This window comes from Podarcis erhardii, assembly GCF_964252035.2.
Source record: "Podarcis erhardii genome assembly, chromosome: 1".
Taxonomy (NCBI): Eukaryota; Metazoa; Chordata; class Lepidosauria; order Squamata; family Lacertidae; genus Podarcis; species Podarcis erhardii.
In genome coordinates, this window is record NC_138497.1 from 50523576 (window position 1) to 50548299 (window position 24724).

Sequence of the window (24724 nt, forward strand, 5' to 3'; positions counted from 1 at the left end):
CCCAAGATCTGCAAACACAGTCCAGCCCAGGCAGTCTGGGCCGCAAGCCAGAAGCAACAGCTCACAGAGATTAATGAGTCAATGTCACCCACTTTGCATTCCTGAACTGTGATCAGAAAATTCCTGCTGCAGCTTGCAGCCTACGCCAAACCGAACCCTGATGCAAATAGCATACGCTTCTGGGTACTCCCTCTTGGGTATGCACCAAAGCCTCTTACCAATGCCAACTGGATTTTTAAGGACAACAAATATCCTGGAAAAATATATTGGGTACTGTGTCTTCCATGGTAGCTTTCCCTCCTTCAAGCCAGGGCTTTGCTAGTCCGCACAGAAGCGTGGCAAATTGGAGTCCTGGAGCAGCACTAACTGCCTAACAGTGAATAATCACACAGGATGCCTGGGAATAGGAAGGGTGTCTGTTTTGGAACAGTGATGTTCTGAAGCTGGATGCCTAACAGCTGACAACAGCTGTTAAAGAAAGGCTACTTTCCAAGGGCAGATCGAGAGAGACAGCCTTTTTCATGATGAGAGTCAATGAGGCAGACCAGATGCATTCATTGCTGCTTTCTGGAAAATATGTGATTGAAACTTTCTTCTACATGGCTACTATAGGCAACCGTCCTTCAGATAAAACCACAAAAATCACAGTGTTCCCATCCCTGCAGATTTAAGGCTGCATAAGCAACAACATATGTTTCCACTACAAAGCAACAGGGAGCAGATGTTTAAATTATTCTCCATGCCCCGCTTAAGCAGAGAGGATGGTGCTTGAGGTGATCCAACAGTGGATGTTGTTCCTGCAACTTATGCAGGCTACAACCAAGCAATTGTCCTAACGATTGTTCTGGCATCCCATGACTCAGTAGCACATCAGATGCATATTCACTGTGTCACATGTGATGTTGAGTTTTGAGCTGCAAGCTGTGCAATCATACAGAAACACCCACCCACCCCTCAGGATCTAGACAGAGTGCCTAAGGGGCATATCTCACCTTTAGGCTTCACTAGAACTCGCCAAACAAATGACCTGAGGATTGAAAGCACTAAGGAGTAAAGGCATGTTCAAACCAGAACAAAACTCAAGAACTTAATACAGTCTGAACCCACCTGACCTCTCTTTTAAACATCCTAAAACAGGAATATAACAAAAAGACTTGTCAGGACAAAAAAACTGCCAGATCATTTGCACTTCCCCACGTGTAATTAGCAGCACATCCACGCTACTGAATTAAAACAGAAACAGCACATACAACAGATGCCTGCTGGCTCTGGAGTGGAGAATGGCAGCAGAGTTTTGTGCTGATATTCTCCCAGTAGTGTTTTTGAAAGAAAATAAAAGTAGATAAGAAAATGGTCATCCATTTGCTGGAGTCAGGATGCAGATTTAGCTGCTGCCGTGGAAACTACTGTTTGTTCTAGGGCTGCTTGTGTCATTGGTGCAACACTGTAAAACGCTGAGGGCGGCTCCCAGGGAGAAGAGAAGCTGGTCATCGCTACAGTCAGGCAGCTTTTAAATGCTTTAATAACATATTGAATTCCCAAACCCTTGTGGCACAACGGGTTGGTGTGCCTGGCTGTTAATCAGAAGGTTGGTGGTTTGAGCCCACCCAGGGATGGCTGTAGGATTCCTGCATTGCATTGCAGGGGGTTAAACTAGATCAGGGACATCCAACTCCCAAGAGACTGCAATCTTCTCCCAGGAAAAAAAACCCCATGGGGGGCAGGTCTAAGTTGTTGAGCTTTTTTGGAGGGCAAATTTGCAGTCCTAATTAGTTAATGGGAATGCTGAAAAACCCTCACCAAAAGTTAGGACTACAAAGAAAACCATACAAATCTGCAAGTAAAACTGTGACTATTCACAGAAAACAACATAACTTCTACAAATAATGATAAAACATTTATTTATAAACAAGTTCAAATAACGAAACAGCTCGTTATATAAATGTAACATCATTGTATTCTTTTATTTTGAAGAGCACATAACCTCACACAGAGTTTACCTTTGTGCCACTGAAGACAGCTTGGTCTGAAAGCGCTGTTTATTTGCAACACGACCATTTAGTCATTTGTTCTTCTGTCTTTCAATACACACTGAATCTCATTGCTGTTTTTAGAAGCCATTTCATCTCACTGTTTGGCAACTGAAGGGCCTATTCGAATTATGCTGTCAAGCTGCGTTTACTTCCGTTTTTAAACTAGAAGTTGTATCATTTAGTTTTCTTGACAGTCCTGATTTAAGCACTTGTGCTGGCGCTGAGTGGCCAGAAGTCATTCCTCTTTGTTTGACCCTGCAACAGTTGCACATCCAGAAAATCTTCCTTTTTCTCTATTTTTGGTAAAGCAAGCCAGCTCACTCAGCAAGGAGCTACCAGGTCAGCCAAAAGGAATGCAAAATGTGTCACAGGGGCTGAGACAGATCCAGAAAGGCAGAGTCTGCTGCTTCCATACTACCTTACGATTTGAAAGCATGAGGAACTCTTCCCAGTTTAAGCTGTACAGCCGTAAACCAGGCATTATAGCCAGGTTCCTTGGTTAGAGGCAGGCATTGAACAACCTCTCCAAAAGTTTCCAGCGTGAATACTGATTTCAGTTATAATGCTTCAACCCAACTGGATCTTCAGTTACTGCTTAGGGAGAGGCACAGGATCAGGCAGTAGCAGACCTCATCCTAGAAGGTTCAGAAAGCAATTTTATGGCAGGGTGGGAGAAGGTTTCCATAGCTCAAAGGTAGCACTTATGATTTCCATGCAAAAGGTCTCAGATTCAATCCCTACTATCTCTAGTTTGAAAGAGATCTTGGGTACCAGAGCCTTCCTTGCCCAAGATCCCGGAGAGCCACTGCAAGTCAGAGTACATAATACTAGGCTAGAGGGACTAATGTAAGTCTGACCAGGTATATCGTGGTTTCCTATATGAAACAACCAGGTATTTTGGCCTGGGATGGAAGATAATTTTTTCATCTCTATGCTTACATTGCAACCTGCCTTTTTATTCTTGCACACATCAAGTCCAAACTGGCAACACTGCCCCTTTCAGCAAAAGCAGTCCCTCTCTTCATTGCTGGTTGTTGTTTTGTGTTCATTTAAATTATTATTTTTTAACCACACACACACACAACTTGAAAAGAAAAATCCAGCCACCCCACTTTCTTTTCTCAATACTTTGGAAGTCCTGGCCTGTGAAGCTTTAGAAACAAGAAATGGAGTGCAGTATTCTCCTCCAGAACCAGGCTTCCCTGATTTGCCTCTCGTAGCAGCAGCCAAATCCACAGGCACACAAAACAAAAATTCAATGGTGTCCCTTATTGCTCTGTAACAGTTCAGAATGAAGGCAGCTTTGGGAAGCAGCAGAAGGCAGCCGGAGCAGGAGTCGCTCATTCGGTAGTGAATGAGAGAAGCACCATGACAATGATGCCAGTACACAGGAGGAGTACTTGTTGCACTGAGTTCCTAGGCGAAGGAAAAAGAAGAAGAAGAGAGGATGAGCTGAAGATCAGGCATGATGAGGATCTGGATCCTTCCATCCCCCACATTTTTATTCCTCCTGGGACCCTCAAGGCGGCTTATAATGGCTCCAAGATCAGGAATGGGGAAGCTTTGGTTCTTCAGATGTTGCGTGACTCCAACTCCCATCAGCCCCATCAACACAGTCAATAGGGATGATGGGAGTTGTACTCCAACAATATGGAGGGCCACAGATTTCCCTTTGCTGCCCTGGAAGTTATGCATGGGGTGTTCCCCACCCCCACAGGTTTTTCTTCCCATAAGTAGATGTGGTGAAGACACTTACCAAGGATTCTTCTCTTCTAAGAGATCGGGCACGACATTTACCAAGGCGATGTATAAAAAGCCCCCTGAGGTAAATGGGAGAATCCAAGCGATGGTTTCCCCTGTGTGGATAGTGAGAAACACACCAGTGACCAGGAGGTGGCAGGAGAGAACTGTATTTGGGTAAGATGGGATGGATATGGGGGTCTCTCATTCATCCCTTCTGCATACTCCAAGTCTTACCTGTCCCTTTGGGTGACTGAGCACAAATTGCAAAGCAAGCACCGAGAATGCCTCCAAGGGCCGTGGAGAGCTGTAACTTGGCTGCGCTCCAACGATCAAAGCCAGCACGAAGGAGGATGACAAAATCTCCCACCTACAGCAACAAAGCGGGGACCAAAAAAAGAGAGAACTGCACTGAAGCTGACAACAGTCCCAAAGCATGGCACTGCAAGCTCTTTTCCAGAATTGCCATCTACAAAAAGTCCTTTCCTGAACAGATAACTAATTCCAAGCCGCAGAGTTAACAAGTGGGGAAGTCAAACATGGAACATAGTCAGATAACTCATTTATTCTAGCCTCATAGGGAGGAAAAGTATTCTTTCCAATTATTTGGTTGGCAATAAGTAATTCTAAGCAAACAGAACATTCACCATCTGCCGCCGCCACCACCAACACATTGGCTGAGAGAAAACCTAAGGATGTGCAAATACACAATATTTGCTTATCCCTTGTCTCTCCCTTCCATTCCATTTACTTCATTCATTGTCAAAATTCAGATTGTAAGATTCTTGGGGCAGGTATCTTTTTGGATTTTGTTACTCTGGAAAGTTTTGTATATTATTAGGTGTGTGTGTGTTTGTGTGTATTACAGAGTGTGTATATTACAGAGATTTGCTCACTCTTTCAAACAAAGCCCTGGCCTCCTGCTCAGACAAAACATTGAGACAACTTCCCAGCAAGCCTAATACAGATCCCGCTTACCTCATGGGGAATTTCATGCAGAAGGATTGCCATAGTGGTCAGGAGCCCAACCTACAGCCAATGGCAGAAACATGTTAAGACATTCCATATCACTCAACAGGGACACAAGTGCAGCAAAGCAAGACTTTTCTAAACATTTTTTCTCCTGGGGGGAAAGGGGAGATGCTGACCCTGTCCCCCTTTGAATGGTGATCTGTGCAGTTTTAGTCTTCAAAGCAATTGCAAGGGCTTTTAGTGTTGGGTTTTAAGGAAGAATGTGGAAAAAGCTGTAGTTATTTAATACATATTATATAGATCTTCTGCTAGAATGAAAGTATTAGGAAAATGCTATACAGAAACAGCACAGAATTGCTTCTTATTTGTCTACTTGCTTTTAACACCAACCTCTGGGATCTGAACATTAGGGGAGAGTCAAACAGGTACCCTAAACAGGGAACTTACCTTTCTGCTAACCAAAAAGCTGGCTGCCACTGCCAGGCCATGTGTGAAATTATCTATTGTGTTGGCCAAAAGATTGAGGTATCCGCTGATCTACAGTGGCAGGGGAAAGAAAGAGAAATAAAATCAGAGCATCTAACACCTGAAAGACAAGGAGACCACAGACAAAGGCCATTTTCACAAACAAAGGTAAGAATGCCAATTTTATCCACAATGTAGCTTATATCAAACTTGTGAATGTGGTTGACGAGGCACATAACATAGTAAGTAGCAGTCTTTAAAGTGACTATCGTATTCTAACAACCCAATGGATGTGAGTTATCCTGTTTTGACAAGCAGATGCAGAAATTTAAAATATGGGTTGCCAGCTGTCAAACAGGAATGCAGCACGGGGCTTTTCTCTTAGTGTATGTGGTCCAGTTCGCCTCTCCTGAACTGGAAAATGGCAGTTATATTCTTAAAAACACAGAAAGATGTTGAGAGATGGCATTTTTGTAAAGACGCGAGAATTTTGTTTTTAATGATAGAAACTTTTAAAGAAAGCGGCTTAAATTCAGGTAAAGACTGTGTACATAAAAAATAAAGGAGAAGGCAGGTGAAGGTCCAAACCAAGCAGGCGATGATGGAGTTGAAACCATCATTCAGTGGTAAGATCCAAGGCTCAATCCCTGCCAATTATGTGGGACTGGGAAGAACCTCTGACTTTGACTCTGGACAGCTACTGCCAGTCAGAGTGGATGGGGCTAGACAGCCCAACGGTCTGACTCACTATAGGGAAGATTCATACATGTTTAAGAGGAAAGTATCTGCATGCCTGATCTCCCCTAAAAGTGAGGGTTTGGCTATTTTTTTTTTAATACTGCCTGCCATCTTTGCTTTCAGGAAGTTATTGAACTTCCTTTTGAGTTGTTTTTGCTTAGACAAATATCACATTTTCTCCACTGGCCCATGGACCCCACCCCCACCACCAAATTGTTTACCTTGATCTTCTGGGCTGGTAGCGAAGACAAGTGAGAAGAACCATTACTCTGAGCTGTGCCCAACTTCTTTCTTTGGACTGGACTGGCTGCCTCCTGCACAGCAGAGAAACTGCTCCCATTTGGAATCCGTTTAGCAGGTGCTTTGGAATCACTGACCTAAGTCACGGAGAAGCGGCTGGTCTTTTTCCATGTCCATCAAACAGTGGCCCAGAAACCTTTCCCCATCCCCTTCATATAGTGCTATCCTAAACTCAAAGAAAACTATAGCTTCTTTACATCTGATGATCTCCAAAGCAGAAGAAAGTTTGCAAAAAAAAAGGACACAGAAGCCCAGAGACTGTCATTTTAAGTGGTTTATTAGGCAAAGTCACACAAATCAGACAAGGACGACCTCCACTTTGCTCATGCAAGGTTGACGGGGAAGCAAACAGATATCCTGCTTTCCTGACTCCCTAACTCTAACCTAAACACACACACACAATTCAAAACTTGAAAATCCCATACTTTGTATTTTGCATAATGTATTCAAATAGTATATTGAAAGCATTTATGCCAAATATAGAGGAAGTTATGCCAAGTACAGAGGAATTGTGCACATGGTGGGGGCAGGAATTGATATAGGATGGGGTGGTTAAATTGTGGCCCTCCATATTTTTTGGGAGTCTAACGCTCATCAGCCCCAGCCAAATGGTGAAGAATGATGGGAACTGTAGTGCAACAACATGTTGAAAGGCCACAAGTTAACCATTCCTGCCACAGGGCATTATGGAGCCCTTCTGTTCTCCTGCTGACCTTCACACAAGGAGTTTATGTCATGCCTTCTGAATCACTGAGGAGGCTACTGGGAGGCTGAGGAGGAGGCTACTGGGAGGGATAGGAAGTTAAGCTTCATGCTGCGTTTCCAAGATCACATGGCAACATCACATGTCATAATCAAACTGGGATCTTGCACCCCTCTCAGAATCCACTCACCAAGCTGGAGCTTCCTTCCTTTCCACTGTCTGGGAACATCTTCTGGAGGCTCAGGAAGGTCAGCAAACCAATGATCACCCAGAGTCCTAGGAGCTTCTGCTGCTGGAAACTCTGCCCTTCTCCTGTAGAGGGGAAAGAGGTAGAATGGACAAGTCTCACCGTAACCTGAAAATCAGGAGCCCCCCAAACCATTTTCCCCACACAAAAGCAAACAAAAGTAAAACACACACCCCCCTGCTTCAGTCACACAAAAGGCAAACTGGATTCCAGAAGAAACATACAAATCTGGGGCCAGTGCACTCTAGAGCAGGGTTTCCCAGACTTGGGTCTCCAGCTGCTTTTGGACTACAGTTCCAATCATCCCTGACCACTGGTCCTGCTAGCTAGAGATGATGGAAGTTGTAGTCCAAACACAGCTGGAGACCCAGGTTTGGGAAACCCTGCTCTAGAGTATTACCAGTGCTGTTGGTGTAAAGTAAGAACCCACACACTCAGCACACATCTCTGATAAAGCTGAAACAAAAGAGTCTAAGGGTGCTTCCACATGTCAGCTATAGTGGGGATGCCAACTGACCCAGAGCATCAATCACCTGTAAACAACACAGGTAGGCAGGGGATGGATGGATGAGCTCTGTGCCTGATGCTGGAGTGGGTGAATCTATAATAAATTGACCCAGCAAAGCTCTTCTGTTCTCAAGCACTCTTCTCAAGTCTAGAAAAAAAGAAGCCTTGAAAATAGAAGAGGACTCTGTAGTAAAGGGTGGGGGGGCACCTGTGCTTTTTATAGCTCCCTCTTCCTATGGCTACCACTCTCTGTCTCTCGCTGTATATCTCTCCCCACCCATCTCTTCTTGGATACCTTCACGCACCTAGCTCCCTGCCAACCCACTTCCCGTGACAGAATGTTGATTCCTTGAAAACTCAAGTCCTGCAAGCTGGAGATGCTTTACTTGCAAATTCATTAACTCTGCATGTTTTATTCAGAGAAAAAAGCTGGGGTTTTTTGTGTGTGCAAAGAGACATAGGCAGCCCCCGGTTACAGCCACACCAGGGCAGATTCTGAAGCTGAGCCTGCCTAAGCTGCGTGCACAGGCATGAAGTCTGTGCTCTGGAGAGCTCATTCCGCCTCCTCCTCCCGCCACACCCTGGCAAAGTTCTTTGCCTAAGGACAAAAGATGTCCTTTTTTATTAGATGGAGTGCAGTCAGCTTCCCACACGCTGTTGAGACTGGCTGTAGGCAAGGGAGAATGACAGGCATGTGTGTGGTGATGCAATCCTGAAGCCCAAAGGCCAGATCAAGGCTGACAAGGCAGGGAACGTCTTCCAAGGTCACATTTTCAGGAGGCAACAACACCTGCGGACTCAAGGCAGGCAGCAGCGCAAGGGCAGGTGCCCTTCTTATGGAGGGAGACCTATGTAGACCTTCAAGATCAGAGGAAGTTGTCCTTTATGAAGCAAGCAGTTAATTGCAGGGCAGCACAGAAGAGCACCCTTCCCCAAGGCTGCAGAAGTGCAGGGAGGCAACAACATGCTATTCAGGAGCAAAGGTGGCTGTGTTTGTTTCATCTCTTGCATCTACAGAAGAGAATTCCTTCCTCAACTTGGTGCCTGGTTGTTGGACTACAGCTCCCATCAACTCCTGCCATAGTGGTCAATGGCCATGGAGAACGGGACCTGTCCTCCAACACATCTAGAGGGCTACAGGTTGGGGAAAAGGGACAAGGCATTTTCCCTATGATAATCAGCCATAAAACTCACTGGGTGAGCTTGGGCCAGCTGTTCACTCTCAACCTAACCTACCTCACACGGTTGTTGTGAGGATAAATGGGGAAGAGAAGAACTATGCTCACCATCTTGAGCTCCTTGGAGGCGAGGTGGGTTACAAGTGCAACAAGTTGATTAGTAATTCATTTGACATAGCTTTGGAAGAAGCATGGCTATATTATTAGTATTATTATTAAGAGTCAAAGCATAGAACAGAGAGAAAACAAGCCCTGGCGTCCAGGCGTCTCCTTTGAAAAGATAACAAGAGAGCCCAAATGGAACACAACAATCTGTGCAGACGCAGGGAAAGAAATGGCTTGCAGATCAGTGCCTGTGTGATTTCAAGGCATTTGCACAGTTGCAGGCATTACCTGCAGTGGCACTGCAGGTGTAGGCCCAGGCCTCTGGGAGCAGGTGCAGAAAAACATTCCCCAGGAGCCCACCAATGGCAAAGCTCAAGAACTGCTTCATCCGATGGGATCCCTCTGAAAAGACAAAGAGCAGCCAGTCACCACAGAGCTTGATCTCATCTTGCTATGCTACTCATGGGAAAGCTGAGGGAACAGTCATCTCTTCCCCCATGCATAGGGTTTGCTGCCATAGCAGCTGATCAGGATGCTTTGTCTACTTCCAAGAAAATGCTGAAACTGGGGAAGCCAGTTGAAACACCTAGTACATTGCTCCTGCTATTTGACAACAGAACCCAGTGGGCCGGTTGTGAACTTGCAAGGAGAGGTAGGGCCAGTGGGAAAATTGTGTCTGCCTAGTGTCTAGAGAAGAGAACAGGGCTGTGTTTATTCCACAGTTCTGAGCCCGCACCACACAAACACACAACTTAGTGTAGAAGTCAATATCCTGTTTCTAGCCCTTAAGAGTACAAAGATAAAATCAAAACTATGCAAGTGGTGCCAAGGGAAATCTCAAAAGCCACAGAAAGGAGGCATTTCCAATTGGATTTCCAGTGGCCAGAAAACAGGGCTTCATTGTTTTGCCTGATGCTTTGCCCTTTCCCATGGCTAGTAGGAAACAAAGGCTTACAAAATACTCATACCTATGCATCAGTTACACAAGTCACAGAATCCACATGAAATTTGGTTTACTACTAGAGGGTGAAGGTCCTATTTTAGAAAATCCACCAGCACATGCTCAACACCCTAAACTTAGCCATTGTCCGCCCACCTGACTTCATAGAATGACTTGATAAGTGCATATTGCTCCTGTATTACAATAAGCATGCCGCATCCAGGTCTTGCATTTAAAAGCTGTGCTACCCCGAGCAATCCCTGACTGAGATGCTGAGCCAGAAAAAGGAGGCAGAACTCATCAGGGGGTGCTTACCTTCTGACTTCAGTGCTGCCCCTGTCTCGAGAGGAATTACCAGCAGGGGAAGGACCCCACTCAGCCCAACCATAACTGAACCAATCAGAGAACAGATCCAAGCATCCAGGCGCTCCTCGCTGAATATGGCCCCCCAGGACTCAGTCTCCTTTTCACACAGGGGACTAGCCTCAATGTCAGTCTGGCTCAGTGGAAGGTCGTGGGCCTGGCAGGCAGCCGTAAGCATCAAGAAGGAGAGGGTTCCATGGAGAAGCAGTCGTTCCCCCATCATCACTGTGCAGCCTCAGCCTGGCTGGTCAATCCCTGCAAGGAAGAGGGAAAAGATGAACAGTCCATGCCTAAAACTCTCCAGTGCTTCTCCTCTTCACCCATCCCTTTTGAAAGTCAGTCCCAAGACATTTGTTCTTTTTTCCCTCCTGAACTGAATTAGTCTTCCCATTGTTGACTTTAGGGGCAGAAAGGATGAGTCATACTTCTTTCTCTCATTTTTTTACTAGATGGAAATCTCATAACGAAGCAAGATGTCCCTGCAACTCCTAGGTAGCTACTTATGTGGGACCTTCATATTGTGAAAAAGAGGGATCAGCATAGATCTCGGCAGCCCATTTCTGTGACTGAACATCACTTTCCTCACACTGGGGCTGTGTGGTTCTGAACCATTCCTAAAAGAAAATTCACATATCTCCTGTATGTATATACACTTATTGAGCTGCTGGGATTTTTCTGGTGTGGCCGGCTGGCCCATTTAAATTTGGCCACGCGGCCCAGTCAGACCAAACAAAGGCTCCCCCACCCATTCCAAGCATAGATGCCAAGGGCATCTGGCAATATACCAACAAACCACCTGCGCTCGTGACAGCAATGGAATCTGAGGTGGAGTGGCAACCTGACCAGTTCACCATGGGTGGCTTGAGGCAACATGCTGACTGATGAGGACATTACAAGGACAGCAGCCCAGCCAGAAACCCATCAAAATGGTAGTACAAAACTAGACCCAGAGTTTAATGGCTTCTGCAGATACTAAAATGATGTAAAAGAGGAATTCAGCATGCCACTAAGCAGATCTCTGTCAGCACAAGTATTTCTGCTTACCTAATGGAATGATTCGCTCTCTTCCCCCATCATGCCATACCCTCCAGCATTCCTCAGATGAAAATAGGGACATTTTCATCTGAGGAATGTCGGAAGGTATGCTGCCCCTTTGGCACCAGTGTTTCTGCTGCCATGGCCCCAGGAGTTCTCACTCTCCCCCAACTGACCCTCATTGACCCCCACTTTTTCTGCTCCCCCAGCCCTCACATAGAGCATTTCCTACCAAAGGAAGTGCAAGTGCCACCACCAATATGCAAATGGGTGTATGGCCCTCCACCATCCTGAAAAAAACACCTTAATCCCAATTTTGTTTTGTTTTATTCCTTGGTAGATTTACAAATATAAAAACACACACCAAAAAAATAATTTTAGGGAGGGAGGGGGAAAGCCCCATTGCTATAGCAGAAGTTCTTGCATAGGCTTCTGCTGGCAGGGCCTGTTAGTTGAATCCCACCCTTACTGGTTGGAGATGTTGGACTTTGCCTGGGGAAGCCCATGTGTAAGCGGCTGTTGATAAGCAACTCCAATCTCCAGACTGCTGTGGCCTCATCATGACCAAGTACAAACACAGACCTAGGGGATGGGGATAGGAGTGTCAGACCCATCCTTATCAGTAGATAAAGACTCAGAAGAACAGCGAGAGGGAGATGCAGCAGCAATATAACTGGGAACCTCCACAGCCTACAAAGGCAAGCAGCAGGAAGTCTTTACCACCTGGGGGAGGAAAGGTAATGAAAGAGAGAAGAAGAAAGAAAGAAAGAGAAAAGTATTCCAGACCCTGAAGGATGTTGGTGGGGGAGTCAATCAGAAACTGTGAGTTATGGTACTCCAGAGAATCAGAGAGAGAAAGTAAACTTTGGGGCTGTATAAGAATTTTAACAATATTTGAAACTAAGTTCCTGCTGATCAGAAGAGGCTGGGACTACATGTAGGAGAGGGAGACCTTCACAGCTCTCCTCTAGAATCCTGAGGCCTACTTGAGTCTCTGAAGGAACCTAGGCTGCCAAACGTTGCTGGACCTCTCTTGAAGAGGAAGTAAGCAGTAACACCATAACAGATATATTACAAGTGTATCTGCATATTTTTGTAATCTGGCCAGGGCTGACCTGCTTCCTCCCTCTTTGCCCCATCTATGGACTTCCAGCCAGGTTTGTGGTGGTGTGAGAGAGCCAAGCAGCAGCCAGTTCCACAATGTATGCTCTGTCCTGTTCTGACACATGTATATCCAAGACACCATGTGGTCAGGAAACACCTTTTGGGAAGTCACCGGAGCAACCACTCAGAAACGACAGCTCAGGGGCTTAAGGCTCTTCAGCAGGGATAGCCGCAGAATTTTTTGATATTTTATTTAGCCCATCTGTTGGCCCTGCAGTTTGAAGCTAGGAATTTCTGGTCAAACTATTTCTTCGGCCAGCCTGTCCTGTCTACTTGAGTCTGATTGGCATCAGCTTTCCATGGTCTCAGGCAAAGATCTCTTCCGGTCCCACACTTGCTTTGTAGTTATTCAATGGAAGTATTTATATCTTGCCTTTCAATCATACTAAAAAGGCAATTAACAACATTTTCAGTAACCCAAGATACTCTTGGCTTGAGTTGCCAGAGATTAATCCTGAGACGCTTTTTGCATGCAAAGTGTGTCCTCATCCAATGAGCTCTAGCCTTCCCCTCTCCACCCTCACACAGATTCCATCCCTTCCTCTCCCTCCTAGATTTGTATTCTACAATTACTTTCTCCCCAAGGTTTTCTGCAGGCAATACAGTCTCCTCTCCTGCTCCCCCAAAGAGTTAAGCTGGCAAACATGGGACTCCCTGCCCCTCTGCCTTCAGAGCAATCCTGTGAGATAAGATTAGAATCAGACACAAGCCTTATTCACTCAGTCTCCCCACCTCCTCCAGCCAATTGCCATAACACAAGGGGGTGAGCCCATTGGCCTTGGCTTCTCACCCCTGGCACTGTTCCCACAGCCCCCAATATGCTGAGGACTAACTTCTGCAGTGAAGAGGCTGTCCTACTCATGGGGGTCTCCCCATCATGTGATCTAGAACCCCAATCTTCTTAAGACTTCTTAATTGCATGGGGAGCTTTCTGCCAGTGCAGTTTGCCATTTTTGGGGTTCCTTTTCCAGTCAGCAGTGTCACCCAGAAAGTCTTCCGGAATCTTCCACTTCACAGTTCGGCTCTTCTCTTGGTGAACTCCCATGTGGGAATACACCCATTTTTGTTCTTCTTAAAGTATTTATTGCCAAAGTAACACTACAATGTATATGGTTACCAGATTTTTTTCAATGAATCCAGGGACACAGTTTTTTTGGGGGGGGGGGGAGCTCAGTAGCAACAGGGAATAAATAGTGGGGATGGTGAGGCAAAAGACCCTGGGCCCAAGCACACATGCATACTGTATAAAGGTGCAAAGCCCTTATTTCACACCCTGTGAAACATAAATGTGCAGAGTTTTTTTAAAAAACTGGGCAATGGCTGCCCGCCCACGGTTCCCGAGCCTCATCCGATCTGTCAAAACAAAGGGGGGAAGGGGGCAGGAGAACAAGGGAGACTCGGGAGTCATGGGCGGGCGGTGCACCTTTGCCCAGTTTTTTAAAAACTCTGCACATTTATGTTTCACATGGTGTGATAGAAGGGCTTTGCACATTGCCCAGCAGATAAACCACGTACCTTGCACCCCTCCTGGGCCATGGATGCCCGCCCGCAACTCCCGTGCTTTCCCCATCAGTCAAAACAAAGGGGGAAGGGGTCAGGGGATCTGTACCGACAGATGTCCCCGGTTCCCCTTCGGCAGTGGCGGTGGCAGCGGCAGTCACCATCCCGGAGCCAGACACAGCCAACTGCGCTACCAGGCTGGCTCCGGGCTGCTGAGGCTACCGCTGCCACGTTTCCCGGGGAAAGATTTGCAAATCTGGGGACATTCCGGCGACGTAATTTGTCCAGGGACAGATTTGCAAATCCGGGGACTGTCCCTGGGAACCGGGGACGTCTGGTAACCCTAATATAACTTGTACAGTCATACCTTGGAGGTTGAAGCGAATCCGTTCCAGAAGTCTGTTCCACTTCCGAAGCGTTCGACTTCCAAAGCGTGGCTTCTGATTGGCTGCAGGAAGCTCCTGAAGCCAATCGAAAGCCGCAGAAGCCCCATCGGACATTCGGCTTCCAAAAGAACATTTGAAAACCGGAACAATCACTTTCGGTTTTCAGTCATTTGGGAGCCAGAACGTTCAATTCCCAAGGCGTTCGGAGTTGAGGTACGACTGTATAACTACTGGTCTAATAAAGTAAAATAAAACTATATGCAGATAATCATTTGGCCATCTGGCCAGAGCAGCAGCCTCTACACCACATACACACTTTCTCATCCAAAGTTTGCCTTATAAAGAAACCTGTTGCTAAGAGCAAAATTTGTTGCTATGGCAAAACTTTTCAAGGATCATTTCAAGTTATTGTTTAGACTATACTAACACTTTCTCAACATTATGCTCCAACATATGGGGCTTTGCAGGAAAGATGATGAAGATGATGTCGGAAGAGATCAACAGGTAATCAAGAGCAAGCAGAAATGGATGGATGGATGGATGGATGGATGGGGCTACAATTACTGTTTGAAGATCCCTCAGGGAACTTTGTGGCTGAATCAGGGATTTGATTCGAGGTCTTACTCATCCACTGCACCCTTCTGGCTCCAGTGATTTAAGAGAGACTTGGAAAGAAACATTCGCCTTATATTACAGAGGAGTAACTATTAGGCAAGGCCATTCTGTCATTTGGGAGATAGCTCTCTTTTTCAGTCTACTCACATCTGCCAAACATAGGACATGTGAACAAGCAGGCAAGGACAAACATTTGTGGCTTAGCAGCCCATATGCACTTGCTTGCAAGGCCCATGGTGGAATCAGTGAGTTATGGAAAATTCCTAGAAGGCAGAGTTCCAGGGGGCTAGAAGGCCTGGGGAAACACTGGGGAGGGGGAGGGGACAGAGCAGGGCTCCCTTAGTCATGCCAGTGCCAACTAATTTGGGGCCAACACATCTGAGACATGTGAGGTATCAAAATGCCTCCCGAAATTCCTTCTCTGAGTCATCCTAGGTTGAACCTGCATGTGGTGCTTTGAGTAATCTGTTGTCCCCCTAAGAACATAGGAAGCTGTCTTATACAGGTCCATCAAGCTCAGTATTGACTGGATACAGCTCTCCAGCAGTTGAGACAAGCGTTTTTTTGGAGCCCAGAGGCCAGAGGCCAAACCTAATCAACCACATTTCCCCTAAAGTCAGCACACCTGCTTTCTGCAAACCATGCAGCACCAGATGCTCAGCCCACAGAAGCCCCCTGCTCACTGCACAACATATGGGTGAAAGAAAGCAAAGCTCATGTGGGGAACACACTCTGCACTACTCAAGTTTCCTGCAGGATTCCCTCCAAACCATCAGAGCCTTTTTCCTCCCGGGGAATATTTCCCCTGTCACACACACACACTTCTTGTTTAGCAATAAAACGGAACAAGGAAGCACTATTTTTAACTACCACAACTCCTCTAGGGAAGATGCCTATTTATAAAAGGATTTAACCAATTCATGGCAGAAGATGTTGATCAATGGCCATTTCCCATTACAGCCACAAAGGAAGTTCCATTTTCAAAGGGAGTGTACTGGATCATCAGATGTTAAGGCCAACTATCGCAATATTTCTGTTACGTTCAGGGTCTGCTTATGAGTTTTCCACAAGCATCTGGCCAGCAGAAAAAGTGCAGAACTAGGTCAAATGCAGCCAATCGGTTCTTACATTCTCAAGTGGCAAGTATGGGAATAAGGAACCTATGGCTCTCCAGATGATGTTAAACTAAAATTCTCATCCCTGACCACCAGCCATGCTGGCTGGGGCTGATGGGAAATAGAGTCCAGCAACATCAGGAGGGCCCACAGATTCCTCAGCTCTTCCCTAGGTGTTTGCCTAGTGATTGTTAGTAACTCTGAGCCAGCATACAGGTTTTATGGTGTTTTATATTTTGCTGGAGGGACGTGGGTGGCGCTGTGGGTTAAACCACAGAGCCTAGGACTTGCCGATCAGAAGGTCAGCAGTTCGAATCCCTGCGGCGGAGTGAGCTCCCGTTGCTCGGTCCCTGCTCCTGCCAACCTAGCAGTTTGAAAGCACGTCAAAGTGTAAGTAGATAAATAGGTACCGCTCCAGCGGGAAGGTAAACAGCGTTTCCGTGTGCTGCTCTGGTTCGCCAGAAGTGGCTTAGTAATGCCGGCCACATGACTCAGAAGCTGTACGCTGGCTCCCTTGGCCAATAAAGCGAGATGAGCGCCACAACCCCAGAGTCGGCCACGACTGGACCTAAAGGTCAGGGGTCCCTTTACCTTTAGATTTTGCTGGAAGCCCCCCAGAGTGGCTAAGGCAACCCAGTCAGATGGGTGGCATATAAATAATAAAATTATTAAATTATTATTATTATTATTACACTTGCCATGAGGTTACCACCCAAACGCAAGTGATCTCCAAACCAGCAACCATATATAGTAACAGGTTTTAGGTGATCCTCAATGGATCCCCTTTCCACTTCTCCAAGGTACCGCTGCCCACTCACTCTCCCTCTGTGTGCAAACTAAACAGCCTCCAAGGTACGGACAGTGATGTGCAAGGGAAGTGGAGGGTGTTGTTCCATTTCCTAACTCATCATTGCCTGCCCACTTGGAGAGGACCGATGAACAGGCACCAAAGGAAAGTAGATGGACCAGCATCTTCAGAGCATTCAGAGCTTCAGAGCATGGCAGTGGACCCTTTCCTGGAGTGGGGTGGTACCCAAGGATGCCACCTGCTTCTGCCTGGAATTCCATTATCATATTGTGAGCCTCCAAACCTTCCTAGCAGAAACAATGAACATGAAGCCAGGGGAGCAAATAGTGCTACGTATTATGACAGAGAGAGCGAACATTTGCCATGGAAATGGGGGGGGGGCATTTTTGGCAACATTCCTCCAGAGCTTGAGTGATGAGGGCCAGCACAAAAGATTCTGCATCTCTCCTCTCCTGCAATTGCAACATGTCACATTAGTAACATAAAGAGGCAATGTGTTTGTGAGATTGAACCATCACAGGTCAGGCACCATGGTCAGAAGTTCCATAACCTCTCACAACAACTAAAACTCAATATTTTTCAATTGAGTAAATTCCCATATCCAACTATGAGCCATCAAGTATTAAAAAAACCTATGTGCGTATGTGCGTGTGTGTGTGTGTGAGAGAGAGAGAGAGAGTGAGAGAGAGAGAGAGAGAGTGTCCTAAGAAATTCCCATTATTTATTTATTCTTTAAAAAAAAACTCCAGTCTTTGGTAACTCGGGGAAACAGCTTTAATGCAAAACACATCTGGCCTAGTGACCCTTTCATAATTCCCAGTGAACAGGATTGAAGTCATGACCCGCACAATTTTTTAAAAAGTAGAACCTTGACTCAGAGCACATTCCATGTGGGGGTATTAGAAGTGGGAATTGTCCCAGAGGAGAGGAGACTCTGCTTGCTAGTGAATAACTGTGTTCCCTGGAGGATTATCTAAATTGCGAGGAGCTCCTGAAATAGCAACTGGAGGATGATTGATATACGTAAGATTTATTTATTTTTTCCAATTCAGAATGAGATGCTGCAGGAAAGAAACCCAAAACCAGACAACAAGAAACACAAAAAAGCCTTTTCATATGGCACATGTAGAAGATTGGGGTTGCTATCTGAAAAACACTTCTGGTTAAGCATGCTTAGGATTATGTTATTAACACTGTGAAAAGTCTGCATGCCTCTCTAGACAGGAGACCTACACCCACTCCATTCTCTTGGATGGTAGACTCGAGAGCCAGTGCCACTTGAAATATAAGCCTACACCAAGAGAAAGAGAGAAACGGAAAAGGGAAATAGATCAGAATGTTTACTTGAGACATTTCTGAAACTGCTTAGTCTCCCTTGCAAGAGATTTCCAGTCTATTCTAGAAATGGCCGTTATCCAATGCACCTGGAAAATCCAGCTCAGCTCTCCCCACAGCAAGCTCTGTGCAGCGGTCAAGAGTTTCTTCTGCTCCTGCCTCCTCCCCTGACAGCCAGCAGCTTTACCCTTCTGCTGACCACACTGTTCCAGCATTTTTCCAGTCTTGTATCCTACCGCCATGCCACTCTTAAAATATATATATATTCGGGCATATTCCTCTGGAAGCCCAAGGCTCATCTCTAATTATGCCAGAGAGGCCAGACAAAATGTCATCCTATTCCCCCACAACGGAAATAGAAACAGCAACAAACAAACTCTCTTCCAGACCCTTTTACGAGTCCAGCAGCAGCAGCAGCAGTAAACGCCTGGAATCCTACTGGAAATCCTGACCTTCTGCCAACAGCTACAAGGCTTCACAGCTCCCAGTCGCACCAATTCTGCCACTGTGGGGTTTGAAGCAACCCACTCACCCTGGAGTGACCCATTCAGAACCAAAGCCTAGCCTGATGCTGGAAGCAGGCCTAGGTCTAGTCTGGGAGCCTCGTTCCCATGTCAGGGTTCCATGATAGAGCTCTGTTAAATAAACAAACTTCTATCCCTGCAGAGACAAACTCCTGTCAAAGAACATACATATCTGAACTGGAAGAAACATTACAGGTGTTGACATGTTTTTAAGCCACTTCTAATTTTGCAAAGTGCTCCAGATCATATTAGAGTATACAACTGCCTTGTGAGGTAGAGCATTGTTTCCATTCTACAAGAGACAAAATTGGAAAAACAAGTTTGATTTGTCCATCCAGTGAGTCCATGGGAGTGATGGGCTTGCCCAACATGCTACTTCAAGAGCCATCATGGAATTCTCAAAAAGCACCTAATTTGAGCCTACCAGGAGCATGAGTCAGTCACAGGTAGGACTGTGTGGACTCTGTGCTAAAAAATAAAAATAAAATTCAATATCCCAAGCAATTCTGCACCAAGAAAAGCAGAACTATCTTTTTTACTTTGCCTAATTTATTTTTCAATACTTCTTCTTCTGCATAATTTATTCTGGTTCTGCAGGTCACTGAAACGCAGCCACTGGAAGCCTTATTCATCCAGCTCTCTGACTTCTGATATTTCAACAGGCTAAACAATCTGAAACATTTTTTGTAGCCATAAGGACCAGTAACTTAAATGAAAGCTGAGGGGAAGGTGGTTTCTGCATGCAATACCACATTATGCGTTTTCCCTCCACTTTCACAAAGTCACAGCAACATACAGGCTTGACTATTATTAGTGTGGAATTTTTCAGCAAGTGGAGACATCATCTATGAACTCATCTTATGAACAGAAGTGCAGCTAGCAATTCATGGGGGGATATGTTCTGCACCTATTCAGCAACCTCTAAAGGAGGAGAAGATGCCCCCTTTCTCCAAACTGCTCTTTGATCATTTTTCTTCTTCTTCTTTTGTGCCTTATTTTGCTAACAGCGTTGTCCATTAATTTCTCTAACCCCCTTTTAGGGCCATCTCAGACAATGGACATCATCACAAGCTGTAGCAGTGAATCCTATCAAGTGATTACACACTGTGTGAAGAAGTGCTTTATGGCGCCTGTCCTGAACCTTAAAAAGTTCATGGGAGGACCCAAATCCTAACATTATGATGGAGGAGGAAAAAAGTTTTTGTGAGATTTGTCCACACTATTCATAGCTGCATAAACTTCATTGATGCCCCACCTTCACCCTAAAGAGAAGCAATTATCAAATCACCACACCAGCAGTCACTAAGAGAGTAAGAACATAACGAGGCAAATGACAGGTGAACTTGCTCCTGGTTGAAAGAGGATCAAGTCATGAGTCCTTCATAATTTAAAACAGTTCCACTGCATGGGTCCACCATTCACCAGTGAAGATACAGCTAATCACAGATCTTTGAGCGGCATGTGTCCTTACTTAGCCTCAATGCAGAAGTTCCACTGTGCTTCTAAAAACTTCTGTAAGGTCACAATGAAGTATGGTGGGTCATGCCTTCTGTATGACATTCCATAAGTTAAGATAAACTACTTGTGACACAGTAACTACTCTGCACCAGACCAAATCTGCCCATTCCACTTTCCTATCCTATTATAGGTAATTAACTTAGCACAGCTAGGATGATTGGGTTAGCACCCATAACTACTGTTGTGAATGGATCACTGTGTTCATTTTACATGCATTTGAGCTTTAACAGACTTGTCAGAAGCTTTTTGCATTTCACAGCCCTTTGATCCCACTTTTTACATTCCACCGTCCCTCCTCTACATATTTATGTATATATTTTATCTGTCAGTTGAGGATAATACATTATGCATCTGGTGAAGTGAACTCCAGGTCACAAAAGTTTATACATGGGTGGATAAGTTGTTGGACTACAGCTTCCTTCATCCCTGACCATTGGCCATACTGGCTAAGGCTGATGGGAGTTGGAGTCCATCAAAGATCAGGAAGGCCACAGTTCCTGATCCCTATTATTATCAGAAAGCCTGCAATCCCACATGTACTTGGCTGCAAATCAGTCTTGTTGAACTCAGTGGGATTTACTTCTGAGTAGACTTGCAAAGGCTGACACTGTAAAAGTGTCTGTATTTAAGTAGCCACAAGACACACTTGTTTCTGCCTATAAGAAGTATCCTAACTCTTACAAGACCCAATTCTGGGTGGTCAAAAGACATAAAACTTCTACCAGATAGAATACACTTCCATTCATCCCCAGTGCAGGTTCCTCTATGTACCAAGCCATTATTTTGCCTTTGAAATTCTTCTCTCCTCATCTCCCATTATAATTTGTCTGAAGTGGAAGCTACAGTTTGAGTGGGCCAGCTAATATGCTAAAGCTGTCACCACAGATGTTCCTTTATTAAAACATGTGTCTATTTATTAAGAGGCACAATGGGACATTATCTAAGAAATTGTTCTAAGCAGAGTTGCCTTGGGAGTAAACCTCATTAAAATAGCTTCGGAGTAAACATGCAGAGTCTATTTAGCGGCGACTTCTGCTGGAAGGAAAACTGGTGGAGGAGCGGAGAAGTGAAAAGCGATGGGGTACGTGCAAGGCTCATTAAGCACATCGATATGGTCTGCGTGCCGTATGGATCAGAACTCTATATTATGGTTATTTACCTTCTGAAAACAAAACTACGAGGCGGCTCTTGCTCCTTGGGAGAAAAGAGCGCTACATTCTCCTAGGATCACCCACTTCTCGGAAGCCGATAAAAGGAAACCCCTTCTCTCAACAAGCCATACCGAGTCTAGGAAACACACAATCACAAGATCTCAAAAGCGCAGCACTTTGAAAAAAGGAAGAAAGTGAAGGATCAGGCTATAATTAACGGCAGAGACAACGAAGCTAAATGCAACATCTGTCAGCAAATGATTAAAGGACTTGGGGGACGAAGAGCCGGGTTCTCCCGAGGCATCAAGTAACCCACCTGGTCTATGAAGGATACCCCTCCACATACGCACTTCAATCCCGGGGTGCTCTTTCTTTTCCTATTGCTGCCCGGGCACAGGGTACCACTTGCGCCTCCTCTGCCCTCGCCTCTTCCATCCCGCTCTAAGCCCCGGCCACGCTCCGCCCGCCTCTCTGCCTCAGCCGCCCCGGAAAAGTTGGGCTCCCTCGACCCTCGGGATGGAGGGCAGGGGTGCTTCCCACCCAGGGGCAGCTCAGGGGCTGGTTCGTTACCGTGCGACACCGGGGAGCTCCGGGCTGCCCCTGCCATCCAGCTGCGTCTCCGCTCGGGACTCCCCCCGCCTCTTCAGCCTCGGCTCCGCCTCCAGAAGCCAGCCACGTCGGTCCCATTCTCCTCGGATCAAAAGCCGCCGCTCCGGCGGACGCTTTCGCGCGCGGCACAGCTTCCGACGTGTCCGCCAAAGGGGGACCGGATAGCGAGAGCACACGCTTCTTCTAGAAACGCTAAGGGAGCCAGCGGGGAACAGGACATGCTTCCGGTTAGGGCAGGATGGGGGACCGGAAAAGAGTCTTACTCTGCCGTACAAGTGACAGAGCGCAGGTCTAGGGCTGCTTGCTGCACGGCTGAGTATTCGCCAAAGCGGAGGTAGACGCGCAGAGAAGCTGCCGTTGCTGTCTCGTGCGCCACGCCTCCCTCTGGGGCAGCATTTGTGTTAAAGACTCAGGAAGAATCCCTTTTTGGGTCTCTTTGGTTGATAGACATCCGATGCCCTTTTAAAATGTGTTTTGGAAGAGGAGATTCTTGTTCTTAACAAAATAAAAAAATTCCTTCCAGTAGCACCTTCCTTCCAGTAGCACCATTCTTGTTCTTGTTCTTGTTTTTATTGTGTATTTTGTGTTCTTATGTTGTGAACCGCCCTGAAACCTGCAGGTATAAGGCGGTATACAAATTTAATAAATAGTAATTGAAATATGCTCGGAGTCGAGAGTGCATTTCATGCTCTTTATTCAGCTCATAGTGGTGAGGAGGAATGGAGTTCCCCCAGAATGTCTGCTTTATATACATTATTTACACAATGGGCCTCACGTGATTGGCTAATTCCAGGATTCTCCTGTAGGCCAATCAGGTTGCAGATTCACTTCCACCTGGAGCTGGACTGGGTGGCTTCTGTGGACCAATCAGACTGCAGCATTCTGGATCCTATTCTAGGACCAATCAGACTGCAGCATTCTGAATCCTATTGTTCTAGGACCAATCAGACTGCTGCATTCTGAATCCTATTGTTCTAGGACCTATCAGACTACTGCCTTTTGGATCCTATTCAACTCAGTACATAACAGTAATAATAATAATAATAATAATAATAATAATAATAATAATAATAATTGCAAACCTTATAAAGAAGCCTTCCCCAACTGGTCCCCTCCAGAGGTTTCGGACTGCAACTCCCACTGGCTGGTGTTGAGGGGATTTGTGGTTCAAAACCTCTGAAGGGCACCAGGTTTTGGAAAACTCTTCTAAAGAGTGGCCAAGCACATTTCTTGTAACCTAGAGTGCTTTTTAATTTATTACCTGAAACTAGTTCTCCGTGTCTATTCTTTGATCTTTAAAATGCTGGAACTGGCTAAGACTTTCAATTGGGTTAAAGCAGGGATATGTGTAAACAGCAACCTGTGAAGATTGTTGCAATTAAACTTTCAACAAAACCTTTGTTTTCAAAGTGCCTGCCTTCACAAAAGCAATGTCTGAATGATAAGGCAAATCATTGAGGAGTGAACATGAAAGGTTTCAGTTACAGATAGGTAGCCGTGTTGGTCTGCCATAGTCAAAACAAAACAAATTCCTTCCAGTAGCACCTTAAAGACCAACTAAGTCAGTTCTTGGTATGAGCTTTCGTGTGCATGCACACTTCTTCAGATACATGAAAGGTTTGTGAGGGGAGGAAAGGGGAGAGAAGATCTGAAGGATGGAGCCACTGAAAGCATGGAGAGGTTTAAGCTGGGTGCTGGTAATGACTGGAAATTTCTGAGGGTTATCAGATGCCTCCAGGTGTTTGTTTACAAAGTACAGTGGTACGTAGGTTTTCGACCATAATCCGTTCCAGATGATCATTCAACTTTCGAAATGTTCAAAAACCAAAGCATGCATTTCTGGAAGTATTTCCGTCTGGAAAACTCAATACAGAAGCCACATGGCTCGTTTGGCTTCTGAAAAGCATTTGAAAACCAAAGCAGTTATTTCCAGGTTTTCGGCGTTCCAAAGCCGAAACGTTCAACTTCTGAGACGTTCGAAAACCAAGGTTCCACTGTATCTCCCTTCATAAAATGATTCTTGAACAATAGCACACTCTATTATTTTTTTGTTTATTTAAATTTATATATACCATCCTTCACCTGTAGATTTCAGGGCAGTTCACAACATAAAAAGATAAGAGAAAAAACACAAAACACATAACAAAAATAAACCAATAACCCCCCTGCCCCCTAGTTTAAACAGCTGCACAGTTTAAACACTTGCATATTTCTGCACAGTAGCCTATGTTGGTCCAATGAAAGGTGAGCTTTCACCTGCTTTGTATCTCCTCAGAGTTGTTAGCAGCACGAGAAGCAGCCTTACATCCTTACAGTGCAGTCCACCAAGTTAAATAGGGCTTACTCCCTGGTAAGAAGGGTTAGCATTGCAGCTTTAGTAAAATAGTCTAAGTTTGCCTATCCTTTCCCATATGCACCCCTCCTTTTCAGGGGATGAGCAAGGACTGGAAAATACCATTATGGACTGATGGGAACTGCTTCTAAGAGCCCTGCCGATGTTTCCTAAATGGAAGCTAAATTGTTAGGATGCCTTTCTTTTGATATCTGATCTCTCTCAATTGTTCAAGCTTGGAGGAGTTGGCACCTGAAACACCACCACTCTGTGGCAGTGTGGATATTATAAAGTATGCATTCATGAACAGGAAACAGAGTTAGTAGGTTTTGGAACAGAAT

The 24724-nt window shown here is 45.5% G+C and overlaps 1 protein-coding gene across 3 annotated transcripts; it reads right to left on the minus strand.

Annotated features, from left to right (window-relative positions):
* Positions 1-1884: 1884 nt before the first annotated feature.
* SLC39A13 (solute carrier family 39 member 13) lies at positions 1885-22167 on the minus strand. Of its 3 annotated transcripts, none has more exons than XM_081856277.1 (10): positions 22013-22167; positions 10244-10546; positions 9277-9390; positions 7142-7263; positions 6170-6325; positions 5193-5282; positions 4752-4802; positions 4011-4143; positions 3790-3889; positions 1885-3449 (listed from the first exon to the last, which is right to left on the minus strand). In XM_081856277.1, exons 2-10 carry the CDS (start codon positions 10512-10514, stop codon positions 3374-3376), a joined length of 1113 nt encoding a protein of 370 aa, XP_081712403.1. In that variant the 5' UTR covers positions 10515-10546; positions 22013-22167; the 3' UTR covers positions 1885-3373. The 3 variants fall into 3 exon arrangements, with proteins under 3 accessions (XP_081712403.1, XP_081712404.1, XP_081712405.1); XM_081856278.1 differs by lacking the exon at positions 22013-22167 and adding an exon at positions 21759-22006; XM_081856279.1 differs by lacking the exon at positions 6170-6325.
* Positions 22168-24724: the final 2557 nt, after the last annotated feature.

Bases quoted from the DNA above. Each gene is read 5' to 3' on its own strand.
- SLC39A13 (XM_081856277.1), bottom strand. From the start codon at position 10,514: ATGATGGGGGAACGACTGCTTCTCCATGGAACCCTCTCCTTCTTGATG. The intron at 9,391-10,243 runs GTAAGCACCCCC...TTGTCTTTTCAG, and splicing joins GGCAGCACTGAAGTCAGAAG to AGGGATCCCATCGGATGAAG. The intron at 6,326-7,141 runs GTGAGTGGATTC...TCCGTGACTTAG, and splicing joins AGGAAGGAAGCTCCAGCTTG to GTCAGTGATTCCAAAGCACC.